Source organism: Nyctereutes procyonoides, unplaced genomic scaffold (genome assembly GCF_905146905.1).
Source record: "Nyctereutes procyonoides isolate TBG_1078 unplaced genomic scaffold, NYPRO_anot_genome, whole genome shotgun sequence".
Taxonomy (NCBI): Eukaryota; Metazoa; Chordata; class Mammalia; order Carnivora; family Canidae; genus Nyctereutes; species Nyctereutes procyonoides.
Genome location: NW_026575126.1, coordinates 66,094,057 through 66,107,619, shown reverse-complemented (window position 1 = coordinate 66,107,619; position 13,563 = coordinate 66,094,057). Strand labels below are relative to the sequence as shown.

At 49.3% G+C, this 13,563-nt stretch overlaps 1 protein-coding gene and 1 long non-coding RNA gene across 2 annotated transcripts; both read left to right on the top strand.

Annotated features, from left to right (window-relative positions):
* Window positions 1-2,707: 2,707 nt before the first annotated feature.
* On the top strand, window positions 2,708-3,563 carry LOC129519238 (uncharacterized). The gene is made up of 2 exons (XR_008666384.1): window positions 2,708-3,430; window positions 3,492-3,563. It is a non-coding gene; the product is annotated as an uncharacterized LOC129519238 (long non-coding RNA).
* Window positions 3,564-6,025: 2,462 nt separating this feature from the next.
* Window positions 6,026-10,898, top strand: LOC129519878 (speedy protein E4-like). Its single transcript, XM_055340705.1, has 7 exons — window positions 6,026-6,035; window positions 6,335-6,478; window positions 6,991-7,185; window positions 7,836-7,894; window positions 8,377-8,462; window positions 9,993-10,161; window positions 10,321-10,898. The coding sequence occupies exons 1-7, from the start codon at window positions 6,026-6,028 to the stop codon at window positions 10,378-10,380; spliced, it is 723 nt and encodes a 240-aa protein (XP_055196680.1). The 3' UTR covers window positions 10,381-10,898.
* The last annotated feature ends 2,665 nt before the right edge of the window (window positions 10,899-13,563 follow it).

Here is a 13,563-nt window from a genome sequence, read left to right as displayed (position 1 = left end):
GAATCGAGGAGACGTGTCGCTTCCAGGAGCGGCTGTGTCTGCGTCCTGGATCCCTGGTCCTTTCCTTGCCCTGACGTCTGTCGGCTTGGCACTGAGACTTCCACAAGCAGGAGAGGACGGGGAAGGGTGCACGTGTGCACGTCACTGAACTATGACACGGTTCACGAAAACACCGGGATACGATTACTACTCAGCAATGACATAAGACAGGCGCATGGTTTCTCCAAGAGAGGAGAAGGAAATAGAAAAGGTAGCTTGTCCAAGTTGCACAACGAATGCAAAGTACAGACTGTGGAACAACCGCATTTCACACACACACAGACCCGAACCCGGATACCTGGGAATTTGCCCGTCCGACGAATTAAATGTATGTTAGGTTAAAATGCCATGTTTTGACGAGGAGGTCCTAAGGACAAGGATGTGGCAGTATTTGGGGGGAGAGATTATATAACGGTGTTCCTGGCCGATTGCTTCTTCAACGCCGCGGGGTGGTGGAGATTAAAAGTGGACTCTCCCGGTCGCCTGGGTGGCTCAGCAGTTGAGCGTCTGCCTTGGGCTCAGGCGGTGATGCCCAGGTCCAGGATGGAGTCCCGCATCGGGCTCCCTGCAGGGGGCCTGCTTCTCCCTCTGCCTGCCTCTCTGCCTCTCTCTGTGTCTCCCATGAGTAAATCAATCTTCCTTCTCCTGAGAGCAGGGGGAGGGGCAGAGGGAGAAGAGGAGAGAATCCCCAGCTGACTCCAGGCTCAGCCTGCAGCCCCACGGAGGGCTTCATTCCACAACCCTGACACCCGGACCTGAGTCCAAACCAAGAGGCAGCTGCTTACCTGGCTAAGCCACCCAGGCCCCCCATCCTACTGTTAAATAACCTTTAAACCAGACTGTGTCGCACATCCCAGGCAAACCACTAACAAGTTGGCAAGGAGAAACCCGAGACTTGCCTTTCATTGTAGCTCAGCCGATAGTGCTCATCCTAAGTGGTAAACCTGTTTCACACCTACAGGACTTGTCAGCACCATCTGCTACGCATTTTTTCATACTTCATCCTAAATTCACCTGGTAGTCGGGGTGCTGGTCCATCCTAGTTGCCGCTGTGTGAAGGAGAAAAAAAAAGTTCTTACCTTTCTCTGTCAAGCAGGTAGTTTACAGCTCATAGCAAGATGCCTAGAGACCATGCTTACCCCCTCCCGGAGACACAGAGGGACACTATCTTCCTTGAGGTTTACAGGTCAAAGAGATGGCTCCCAGGCCCCTAAGAACAACCTTCCTGGGTTGTAATGTGGGCAATACAATTGTTTAGCTTCAAAAGATATTGAGATACGTATGAGATCAACAGAGGAAGTATGTATATTACACGTTTACTCATTTTTTTAAAAGATTTGATATTCATGAGACACACACACACACACACACACACACACACAGAGAGAGGGGAAGAGACGTAGGCAACTGGAGAAGCAGGCTTCCCGTAGGGGGCCTGTTGGGGTACTCCATCCCAAGACCCCAGGATCACACCTGAGCCAAAGACAGGCGCTCAACCACTGAGCCACCCAGGTGCCCCAGTAACGCTCTTATGTTTTTTCGTTGTCTTTTTTTTTTTTTTTTTTTTAGATTTTATGCATTTGTTCATGAGAGACACAGAGAGAGAGAGGCACAGACACAGGCAGAGGAAGAAGCAAGCCCCCGGCAGAGAGCCTGATGCAGGACTTGATTCCAGGAGCCCGGGATCACGACCTGAGCCTAAGGCTGATGCTGAACGACCCAACCACCCACGGCCCCCCTCCCGCCGCCCCCCGCCCCCCCCGTAAATCTCTTCGAAAAAGTAACAGTAAGTACTCTTTTATACCAATGAACGGGCACATAACCCATTCCCGATTTCCCTTAGCCGAGCTGCTGCATCAAACTAATCGCGCACAAAGGGTGTGCTTCTCCCGAAGCTGCCGATGGCAGTGGCAGTGTAGCCAGGAGCAGTCTTGCCCAGCTCTTGCTGCTACGAAGTGTGGCTGGTGCCGGAATGCTCACCGAAGGAATGCTGCAATTGGAGCCAGGCGATCACACCTCCCCTGGGCCTGAGCCTAGAAGATCGCCAGGCACATCCCTTCCATATTCTTTTCCGTATTCAGCAGGTAAAGGACAGAAGCTGCGCCGAGCACGTCGGTGAAGACAGGCAGAACCCCAGTCCCCTGGGTCCTGGCCTTCAGCCCCGGCTCCCCGCCCCACCACCCCAGGGCACTGCCTGGCTCAGCTGAAGACCCGGACGCCCTCCCACCTCTCCACTCTGGCTCTCTGCCTGTGAACTCTGGCTGTCGTGCCCCCCCCACCCCCCGAACATCCCACTGCGTTCCTGCAACTGACACACGCTGGGCTGCCCCACCACCTCAGCCCCCTACCTCGGCCTGAATACTCTCTGGGCACTGAACTGGACACTCTTAAGGCTCACCCTTCACTCCAGATACATGAAAATATGAAATGACAGATTTTAGCTATCTCCTCCTTCTAGAAACTTCTTTAACCTGGGAGGGCAAATCTTCACCTCGTGTGTCCGTCTGGGCCAGAAGCAGCGGACCTGCATCTTTTCATATCGTTTAAGATCTCTTCATTCATTAGTGTTTAAAATAAAAAGTTTTCTCTTTTTGTATTTGGAAAAAACACAAATATTTCTCCCAATTTATCATCGAGCTTTATTCATTCATTCATTCATTCATCATGAGAGACGCACACAGAGAGGCAGAGACACAGGTGGAGGGAGAAGCCGGCTCCCCAAGGGGAGCCCGACGGGGGCCAATCTGGATCTCGGGACCCCAGGACCATGCCCTGGCCAGAAGGCAGCGACCAAACTGCAAAGCCACCCAGGCGACCCAAGTCATTGATCTTTGTAACCTAATGTTTTACTTTATTTTCTGTCATATGGATATTGTTTCTGTGTTCAAATCGTTCACTTCCTCTTCATACTTTTCATCTGCTTAGACACTGTCTTTGAAGAAGCCTTTCCCACCCTTAATTTCCTAAGTAGTCGCCTCGGTTTGCTCCCGTTTATTTCTCTCTTTAATGCATCAGTTTTATTAAGCTAACTGGCACCCATCTTCAAGATTTGTAAATCATTCTTCTCTTGAAGTCTTTCCACCTTGTTTTCCAAAATGAACACAGTCACCTTGACCAGGAAATGCCAGAGGCATTCAAGGTTCTAATCTGTGTGAAAGAACCGGTTCTTCTTTGAAGCCTCTGGACATGGACGCGTCTTGCCTTAGGGAAAGGGGCAGCAGAAGTATCAGGAAAGTGACTGTCAAATCTGAATTCCCTCTTCTTCAAAAATACTGGTTGGATCTGCCTACAGGGAAGCTGTAACAAAGTAAGACAAACCAGGCAGCTTTCAGGCGTTCACGACAAAAATGCATGGTCTCACTGTTCTGGAGGCTGGGAGTCTGAGATTCAGGTGTGGGCACGAAAAAATACATTCTCTCACTGTTCTGGGAGGCTGGGAGTCTGAGATTCAGGTGTGGGCACGACAAAAATACATTCTCTCACTGTTCTGGAGGCTGGGAGTCTGAGATTCAGGTGTGGGCAGGGCTGGTTCCTTCTGAGTGCTGTGGGGGAGGGGCTCTTGCATCCTCCCTCCCTGGCAGGTAGATGTCAGTCTTCTCTCCCTGTGTCATCACACTCTCTTCTCTCTACTTGGATGTTTGTGTCCAGATTTTCCCTTTAAAAAAAAAAAAGTTATGCATTCATTTTACGGAGAGAGCACAAGCAAGCCACGGGAGGGGAAAAGGGGGGGTGAGAGAGAGCGAGAGCGAGAGAGAGAGAGAGAGAGAGAGAGAGAGAAATAGAGAGAGAGAGAGAGAGAAGCAGACTCCCCTCTCTGGTGTGGAACAGACCTCTCTGGGGCTTGATGTGGGGCTCAATCTAACAACCGTGAGAGCAGGGGCTGGACCAAAATCGAGTTGGATGCTCAACCAACTGCGCCCCCCAGGCGCCCCCCCTCTAATTTTCCCTTCATAAAGGACAGCATGCTACAGACCCCACTTTACCTTGATTTCTTCCATAAAGATCCCACCACTAAATACAATCATTCTGAGGTACCAGGGGTGGTACACATGAATGGGTGGTAGCGTGCGAGGGGCACACAATTCAACCCTAGCATTGTTACTGGTCATGTCAAATGGCTTTCTCACTGCCTTGGTTAGCTGTAAGGGAAGGCCCCCTACAGATTATCTTCGAAGTATTTAGTTTATAGGTGAAGAATGGGGCCTGGAAGAAGGAGATTGCTAGGGTACAGGCTGCTTTGTAACAAAACCATTTCGTTCCCACCTCCCCACCACCCCCATCGTTTAGACAGGTATTCTATCTCCTGCTTTATGTCCTCCAGATTGTCTATCCTCAGATGTCTGGGCAGACAGAGAAGGGAACACAGTGAAAAGGTTACAGGATTTGAATCAAAACAGCTGAAGTGAATCCTGGGGTCCGCTTCGGTCTTTAGGGCTTCACAATCCTTGTTTCTAAAAAACAAATCCTAGGAGCCTGCTCTCTCAACGCAGCAAAGAAAAGGAAGAGACATTCCTCCTGCAAATGTCTTATGAAGGATAGATCTTTGATTCAAAACAAGATTTGCAAACAAACATGGGCAAATTGGTATGCAGACACCATTTCAGAACGTTTCAAAGAGGCGATAACCACAGACGATACAGCTTAACCTGACTTTGGGACCCACCAAGTATATGTCAGCCAGGGTGCAGGGGAGTATAAAAGTCAAAGACTAAGATTTACCTTTAATACTGAGCTTCAGACACCAGATCTTCGAAGTCGGTATCCAGAACCTCTTCCCGTCTCCCCATCCCAGAATTCTGTTCTGTGAGTTAGCACTGCAAGCCGTCTTCCTAGGGCGTCTCGAGGTCTTAAGGGTCACAGAAGGGAAACACAGAAACCATTACTCACTAGAGAATGACAGGCCAGGGTGAGCAGCCCCTGGCTAGCTGTGACTTAGTGGAGAGGGCAGGTGTTGTTGTTGTGTGATTTTTTTTTTTTTTTGAGATTTCATTCATTTGTTTGAATGAGAGGGAGAGTGGCAGAGAGAACACAAGCAGCGGGGAGAGAGGAAGGCAGGCGCCCCATGAGCAGGGAGCCTGATATGGGGGTTCAGTGGGTGCAGACTTCCAGTTTGAGGGAAGATGACAAAGTTCTAGAGACGGAAGTTGCTGATGGCAGCACAGCAACGCAAATGTGCTTAAGGCCACTTAATTATACGCTCACCAATGATTAAAATGCTGCATTTTATGTTGTGTTGTGTTATCACCAAAAGAAGGAAGGAGCAAGTAAGACTCAGATGCCCAGGTGAAAAGCAGAGGAAGGAGGTACGAGGTGTGGAAGAAGCTTCCCCTGATACTACAGGACAGCCAGTCAGTTATTTTGTGACTGCATCTGTGCTCCTGGGGGCTTCCCACCTTCTCAATAAAACAGATTCTGCCTCCAATTGGAGGTTTTTCCACTCAGCCTTTGTGGGCACGTCACAACATTTTATTCATACGATACACAAGGAGTAGTGAAATTCCTAGGTCAAGGGTAATACACATGCTCAAAATTTTACATGCAAGCTAGAGCTGATTAACTGCAATCAAGGGGCAGGTTCTGGGTGATCCATGGACTTCTGAAATCGGGGACAGCATCTGATGTGTGTGGGAGCACACGTACAATTTTCTAGGAGCAGGCTCCCAAAATACCTCCCGGGCTCAGGGACACCGGAGAGTAGAGCATGAATGCTCCCCCAGCACAGAATCCCCAACACAGCATCAGTAAAACAAGTGAGAGAGCTCTGCCAAATTAAGCGACGTAACCTAACTTTTCAATCCAACAAGTCCATGTACCTGGACGTTCCCTACATACTTATTTCACTCTTGTAAGATCTTACCTTCCCTCGTCTGTTTCCTCCCTCTCCTGCCAGACTGCACCCTGAAACAGGAATAGAAGGATGCAGAGAGCCCCGCATCTGCTGGAGAGGAGTAGAGTGATCCAGACACCCTGAGGACCGTTTTGGAGGATGGCTGCAGGCCGGATCGGCGACTTGAGATAGCCTTGATCCTGAACTCCAGAAGTGGACCTCGGTCTCGCAGTTGCACGTGTCTTCCTTCAAAATGGCTGCCAGGCTGGAATGGTGCATGACATCAGAGGCTTCTGACCTTCCTGATTGGAAAGACTGGACTCCGTGGTTCTTGGCAACGGAGGTGGACAAGAGCATCTTCGCAGAGCATGTCCATACTCCTAGCTTGGCCCCAGCTTAGAGAAGGGATAACAGGGCTTGGGTTCACCCAGAAGCCAGAAGGGGAGTTTGAGAAGAGGAGGGTCTGAGTCTCCTGGGAGGGCGCAAAGAGCTTGGGAGAAATCATGGCCAGTTGTCAACCGTCCGCCCAGTCTGAGGGCCAGAGCCCCCAGCCTAGCACATCAGGGTACCCCCTGGAGGCCGTGGTAGATGAAGAAAGCCCAGGACCATCAGGTGAGGAGGCAGGAGGGAGAAGCAGGAGGGAGAAGCCTTGACAGGCTTGACTAGTGAGTACAAATGGGTACAGAAGCCAGGAAGGTATGTCTGACTAGACTGCACGTGACAGGAGAGATTCAGAAAGCCAGGGATTGGAGAAGAGAGCACGGGAGCCGGGGACAAGGGTATCCCACTGGCAGGAAAACCCAGGAAGCAAGGAAGGAGGGTTAGGTGATGAGATCCAAAGATGAGAGAAAGGAAGAGAGGACATTATCCCATTATCCTCATGGGAGAAATGATCTACGAGGAAGAGTTTTGAGGGCGTGGTGGGAGGTATGAAACAGTGGCAAAGATGAATGGGGGCAAATGCATATGAATGAAGGACAAAGATGAAAGGTGGTTTTGGAGAGGCCAATCATCTATGAGGCTACAGAGAATGAAGAGGGAGTTTGGGTTTGCGGGTGTGGAAAGCGTGGCTGAATTCCAAAGACAGAAGAAACTTCGTACTGTAGCCTGGTTTCTTCACTCAGCCCCCTTTGTAGACCCCTGCCCCTTGCCTCAGTCCCGCGGAAGGAAGAGAGACATCGAATCCGACGAGGAGACAGCCCCTGAGGCCAACGACATCTGGGTGGTGGAGACACTGAGGGGACTCAAGATGAAGCTGAAGAGACAGCGGGTATCTTCAGTGCTCCCTGAGCACCACGAGGCGTTCAACAGGCTGCTCGGTAGGAACAGCACCCTCCAACCTTATTCGTTTTTCCTGAAAACACAAGAAACTTCCAATGGCTACGCTTTTCCAATGGAAAATAATTCTTTGCAGGTCGCTGAGCTCTCTCTCTCCATCCTTGGAGGACTCCATACTGACCCCTCATCGGGGACACTTAGAAATGACAGAGGGATGAGAAAGCTTAGGTGCGGTCGCACTCCTGAGACATCTTAGCGCTTACTGGCCTTTTGAGTCTGAGTGCCTTCCGCTGTGTCGGGGCGGGGGCGGGGCCGGGGGCGGGGAGGGGAGGACAGGCCATCTTTGTACCCCGATGCCACTGTGGAATGAGAAAATGACAGCGGATGATGTTATGGTCTCTGCAGTGGCACATCCATGCATGATGAGACAGCATCACTATTTACTTCAGATCCCATCCTGCAGATGCACTGCTGACACCTGCCTGCCTCTGGGTCACCCGACACGGGGGAGCCGCCAACTTTTCTTGGCCAGTCCATGGTCTTTTCTCCCCTCTGCCCATCAGCCTCACCCTTGGCTACATCCTGAAACTTCCCCAGGGGAGGTACTGTTCTCTTTGCTCTGGAACAAAGAGAGGGTTCCCACAGTAACCCCATTCCAGTTGCCAACATGACATCTGCCCTCTTTTCACAGAGGATCCTGTCATCAAAAGATTTCTGGCCTGGGACAAAGATCTGAGAGTATCCGACAAGGTATTGTTGTTCTCCACTAAGATAGACTCTTGCTCCAACACCTGTCCTGGGGCAGGGGAATGCCTCCTCAACCCTCTCTCCAACCTCATGCCTACCAAGACTTCTGGTCGGGACCTCGTGGCTTTTGCAGATCCCCTGGGACCTGAGCACCAGCTGTGCCCCTCTGGCTGTTGCTACCTTAAGTCCCTTTGCCTCTCTGCTCCTGGGGGGCTTCCTTTGGCTCCAGCTTATCAAAGACCCCCCTCAAGCTGGCTGTCCTAAACACAAGCCCTCAAACCAGCACAACTAGCCATCCTGGGAGCACCACAAACTCTTCCCTTGCTTTCCCCAGTTTGTAACCAACTGTCTGACACCAAAGAAGCAGGTTCACCCAACATGTCAAAGAGGCACCACCTGCTCCAGCCTCCTGTCCCCTCACCTCACTGGTCTTCCTCTCCCAGGATGGGACCCTTCTATGACGGCTTTTCTCCTCTTTCCGCCAGTATCTCTTGTCCATGGTCATCGCCTATTTTAGCCGCGCTGGTCTCTTCTCCTGGCAGTACCAGCGAATTCATTTCTTCGTGGCACTGTGAGTATTTCGCCTCATCCATCAGCAGTAGTCAATAACCTGGGAGGAAGGAGGGTAGAAGTGGGACTCTGATCTTTCGGCTCTTTTTCTCAACCTGTTTCTAACTCTTTAAATCTTGCGGGTTTTATTTACTTACTTTTTTTTTTTTTTTTGAGCTGTTTACTCTGTGTATAAAAACAGTAGGATTATAGTGGTTTTTTATGCTATTCTTTGTAAACACAAATGCCCCTAACATCAGCTAAGAGACCCCCTGAAGAGAAGGAAACAAAAACTCTCCAAAGAGGAGGGAAGGAAAGAACAGAGGCTGCCTCGCCCCAAGCAACTAGGCTCAAGCAGCAGCCAGTTCTGATCCTTGAGATCTGTCTTCTTCCCGTGGCAATACCAAGCATAACTGTCTTCCTCCTCTGCACTCCCAGCACAAATGCCTCAATTCAGCCTCAAGACATAGCACAGATCTGTCGTAAAGGCTCCCGCTGGTGTTTCTTACAAATCCGTCCCAAGCCAGTGGGTGCTATATGCCTGAAGTCTTTCCAAAGCATCGTCTCCTGCTCTACGCTCCATAACAATCTCATGGGCTAGGGGTGCTAGTGGTCAAGGTCAGAGTTTCCAGCTTAGCTCCAACCCCCTCATCTCCATCCAACTTGTTCACCCTCTTCGTGTTTCATCCTTCCAAGTACCCTTCCCTCCGTTTCTATACTGTGTTTCCCGTCTAGGTGATTTTGCACGTCTCCCTGAAGAAAACGGCCTTTCCTCGAGATTGATTCCAACCGCAAAATCTTCAGATGGCCCCCTAACCTCCCTGACTTCTGCACCCTAGTAGCACTTCTGTTAAAATTCTAGTCTCATGGGTATTTTGGACTAACGTTATTTCTCATTCACTACCCCCTTCTGCCCCTTTCCCCCTTCCCCAATCCCGTTACACTAGACACCTGTTGAGGCAGGTCTTGTCAAAATATTACCATGCTCTCAAAAACACTCAGCACAATTCCTTACATTTTGCAAATGTTTAAGTTAGGTCGGGTCTACGAGGTAATCAGTATTGCCCCTGACCGTGAGAGAAAGCATTCACTTATTCATTCAACAAACACGTATAAAGTACATCTGACGTGCCAGGGACCACGAGGCGATGGGAAGAGAGAAACAAGAAGTGCATGTTGAATTACTGCACCTACATGAACCCAGTCCTATATTAGTCATTTGGGAGGAAAGCCAGGACTACAGAAATAGAGCAGGAGCTGTACACATGCCCCTGCTCCACAGGGCGACAGGTGTGTGCACAGACAGGCTGAAGGGAAGGGGGTGGGCTCAGGGATGGGAAAACAGAGCAGCATATGCCCTCAAGCTTCTGGGTGAGTTGTCTTTCTCCTCAAAGCGGGAGAAGTCTCTGCCCAGCCGTGCCTTCCTGATGACTGGGGGGCGCTCGACGACGCTGGGTAGGAAGCCGACTACATCTTTTCTGGGAAGCTGAGCTCAGGTGGGGGGGGTCCTTCCTGTCCTGCTCCTGACCAGCAACCTCATGTCTTTCTCCAGCTACCTGGCCAATGATATGGAAGAGGATAACCAGGCCCCCAAACAAGCCATCTTTTCATTCCTTTATGGGAAGAACCGTTCCCAGCGTCCCTTGTTCCACAAACTGCGATTGCAATTCATCCGGTCCATGGGCTGGAAGACCAGGGTGTCCAGGGAAGAGTGCGAGGAGGTGGGTGGGCTGTGGGGATTAGGGGTGGGTGAATGGGAGGGGGGGGGGGAACATGTTAGGACATGGGATTCAGGATGAGAAAGAATTAGAGCCTGGAGAGTGGGAGGGAGGGGGAATCCACCTGGAGGTTGTCTTCTCAGGGATCTGTTTGTCTTCCAGATCCAGGCTTTCGATCCAGATCTGTGGGTGTGGGGGCGAGATCGCACCCTCATACCCTAGAGGGACCACGGAGGCCCGAGGTCATCGGCCTGAGGGGAGGTATGTCACGGGTCCAGGCACCATGACTTATTGTGTATTGAGGAAATCTGAGGAATCCAATTGCTAGACCACGCTCCTCTCCCCTGCCCCACACATGAGCCTTCCCACACACTGTAAAGTCGAGCAGCCACGCAGCCAGACGCTGACTCAGGTCCCAGCCACATGCTCACAACCACACACAGGCATGACCTCAGGGAGATGTGTGGGGGCCAGACTAGGGAAAACCGGTCTGTCACAGAGGCATGGCTGAAAGAATTCCATTCACGGCAATGGGGCCCCAAGGATAGCTTTCATGAAATGTTGATTTTCTGTGGAAAGTGAGGAAGTTTTCAATTGATTCCATAAATTGTGTATTCACTTTCTTTCTTTCTTTTTTAAGATTTTATTATCCAGGGCAGCCGCGGTGGCACAGCGGGCCAGCCGCGGTGGCGCAGCGCTTTAGTGTCGCCTGCATCCCGGGGTGTGCTCCTGAAGACCCGGGATCGAGTCCCACGTCGGGCTCCCTGCGTGGAGCCTGCTTCTCCCTCTGCCTGGGTCTCTGCCTCTCTCTCTCTGTGCCTCTCATGAATAAATAAGTAAAAATCTTAGAAAAACAATTTATCTATTCATGAGGACACAGACACACACACACACAGAGAGAGAGAGAGACAGAGAGAGAGACAGAGAGAGAGAGAGAGAGAGAGAGAGAGAGGAGGCAGAGACACAGGCACAGGGAGAAGCAGGCTCCACGCACGGAGCCTGATGTGGGACTCGACCCTGGGACTCCAGGGTCATGCCCTGGGCCGAAGGCAGGCGCCAAACCGCTGAGCCACCCGGGGATCCCCAGACTTTCTAATTCATTTTTGGCCTTTCATCCCTCACAGGTATCAACCACAGGGACTTGTTTACAACAACGTATACGTCTAACAGTAGGATATTTGATGGAAGAGTCTACCTATCTAGTGATACAAGAGAAATTATGTCTAGTTATGCTTTCATCCAAATTTCCTTTCAAGCACATTGCTTATGGCCATATTGCCTGTGCATCTTTCATGTCCCCTGCCTGCTTCCGGACCAGTGTCCCATTTTGTTCAATTATACCTTTCCCCTCAGGTTTTTGGTCAAGGACGTTTGTCAGAACAAGTGAAGCTTAAGAAATAACAGTTTCAGCATGGCTTATTGTGATCGACACATAAACTTATAGATTTGGGTAGAGGATTAAGTGAAGATTGGGTTCAACTCATGTGAACTATAGCTCTGTTAGTCCATTTAGGCTCCTACATCAGAGGACTACAGAGTGGATGGATGGCTTAAGAACAACAGACATTTATTTCTCACAGACTTGGAGGGGACAAGTCTGAGATCGGAGTGTCAGAACCTTTACTGGGTTGGTCAGAACCTTTACTGGGTTGCAGACTGCCACCTTCTGGCTGTGTCCTCACATGGTGGAAGGGGAGAGCTAGGTCACTGGGGTCTCTTTTATCAGAGCACCAATCCCATTCAAGAGGGCCCCACCCATGCCCTAATCATCCCAGTGGCCCCATCTAGCACCATCACCTTGTGGGTTAGGATCTCAATGTATGAATTTGGGGTGTGCGTGTGGGATACAAACATTCAGACCACATAGCACTGACCAACTTTAGGACTAGGTGTTATGGTTAAACATCCGGATCTAGGGTTAGAATGGGGGATTAGGCATCTGGACTCATGGTTCATGATGTTGATGTGTGAGTGATGTTTGCGGTATGGTGATTAGTTCAGACTCTAAGTAGCACAAAAGGACCAAGGCGAGTGTCCAGTCTAAAGCAACATTCTCTCAAGGTTGTTTGTTTTGGTCCCTGAACAGAATCACCTAGAGCGAGCCCTGGCTATAAAGTAGATGACTGGGCCTGTTCTTAGGTACATGAAGAAGTTTTTGGAGCCAGGATCACCAAAGTCCAAAAGTCAAGCTTGGAAATGAACTGGGGTTTAGAACGAATGATGAGGGATAAAGTGGATTTATAAATTCGTCTCAACTCTGATTACAATGGACTGAGAAGGTGAATAATCTCTGTATCTGGAGAGGTGCCTCCTTGCAATCTGATGTCCTTCCCCTCTTTCTCAATTGCAGATCCCTGAGCCCCGGGGAGACGCAGGTTTTTCAGTCGGAAGTCAGGAACACAGGAGTCTCTTTCACAGATAATCTAGAAGAACCCAGGACCTTCCAGAACGAGCTCAGTGGAGTCATCATGTTGTACTCCTAGGAGCTGGGAGTCCATGGAGAGGAGTCCACGGAGAGACAATAAGAAACCAGGGTTTTTTTCACGTCCATCCCCTCCTGGGATACCATCAAATATTGCACATTACTTAATTTGAATCTCTGCTGAGGTAGAGGTCGGAGGTCCCATTTTTCATGCACTGGGACACAGGGGAGGAGGAAATTACCTCAAAAATATAAAATTAGAACCCGAAGGATTGTGACAGCCAAACATATGTCATGAATTTCATTTGTTCATTTTGAAAATGTTGCCCTTAGATTATATTTGTTTCTCTAGTTTTTATTTATGTATTTATTTTAAATAGTTCTGAAATAGTCATAGTTTCCAAGACATGCTATTCCAACGTAGTTTTGTGATGAGATTTCAGCTGCTGCATAACTATAACTTTGTTTACATATTCAGGATAGGTTTTGTTTTTATTATACTTATATAATACATCAGTTATACTTATAACCAGACGGGTTAGTTCCCTCATGTTCTTGTAACTGTAAATATTTATTTGATAGTCTTCGTTATTAAACTGTGAGAACCAGGTGTCATTTTTTAACTTGCCTTGATGACATGTTGGTATGTTACTTTAGGTTATTAAAGAGGACACTGCAAGGTGTCTCCTGGGGAAACATAATAAAGAGATGTCTTCTTACCTTCATGATGTTTGTGGTCATCACCATCAGTCTCATCTGTTCACTGTTCAATGATACTGTCGCTTAATGGGGATGTGATTATTTAGCCACGTTTTTCTTTGTCTTTTCTTTTCCTTTAATATTTACAACTGTGTGCCAAGAATTTATCTTAGATTAAGGTGGATAGTGCTGATTTCCCTTCAAGAGGACATGGCCTCCATATTCTTCTTCTTTTACAAAACAAACACTTCAATATATTAACATATGATGGATTATTGGTTACA

Coding starts and splice junctions, on each gene's coding strand:
- LOC129519878 (XM_055340705.1), top strand. Junction 7,895..8,376: donor ATCTGAGAGTATCCGACAAG/GTATTGTTGTTC, acceptor TCTTTCCGCCAG/TATCTCTTGTCCATGGTCAT. Junction 10,162..10,320: donor CCAGGGAAGAGTGCGAGGAG/GTGGGTGGGCTG, acceptor TTTGTCTTCCAG/ATCCAGGCTTTCGATCCAGA.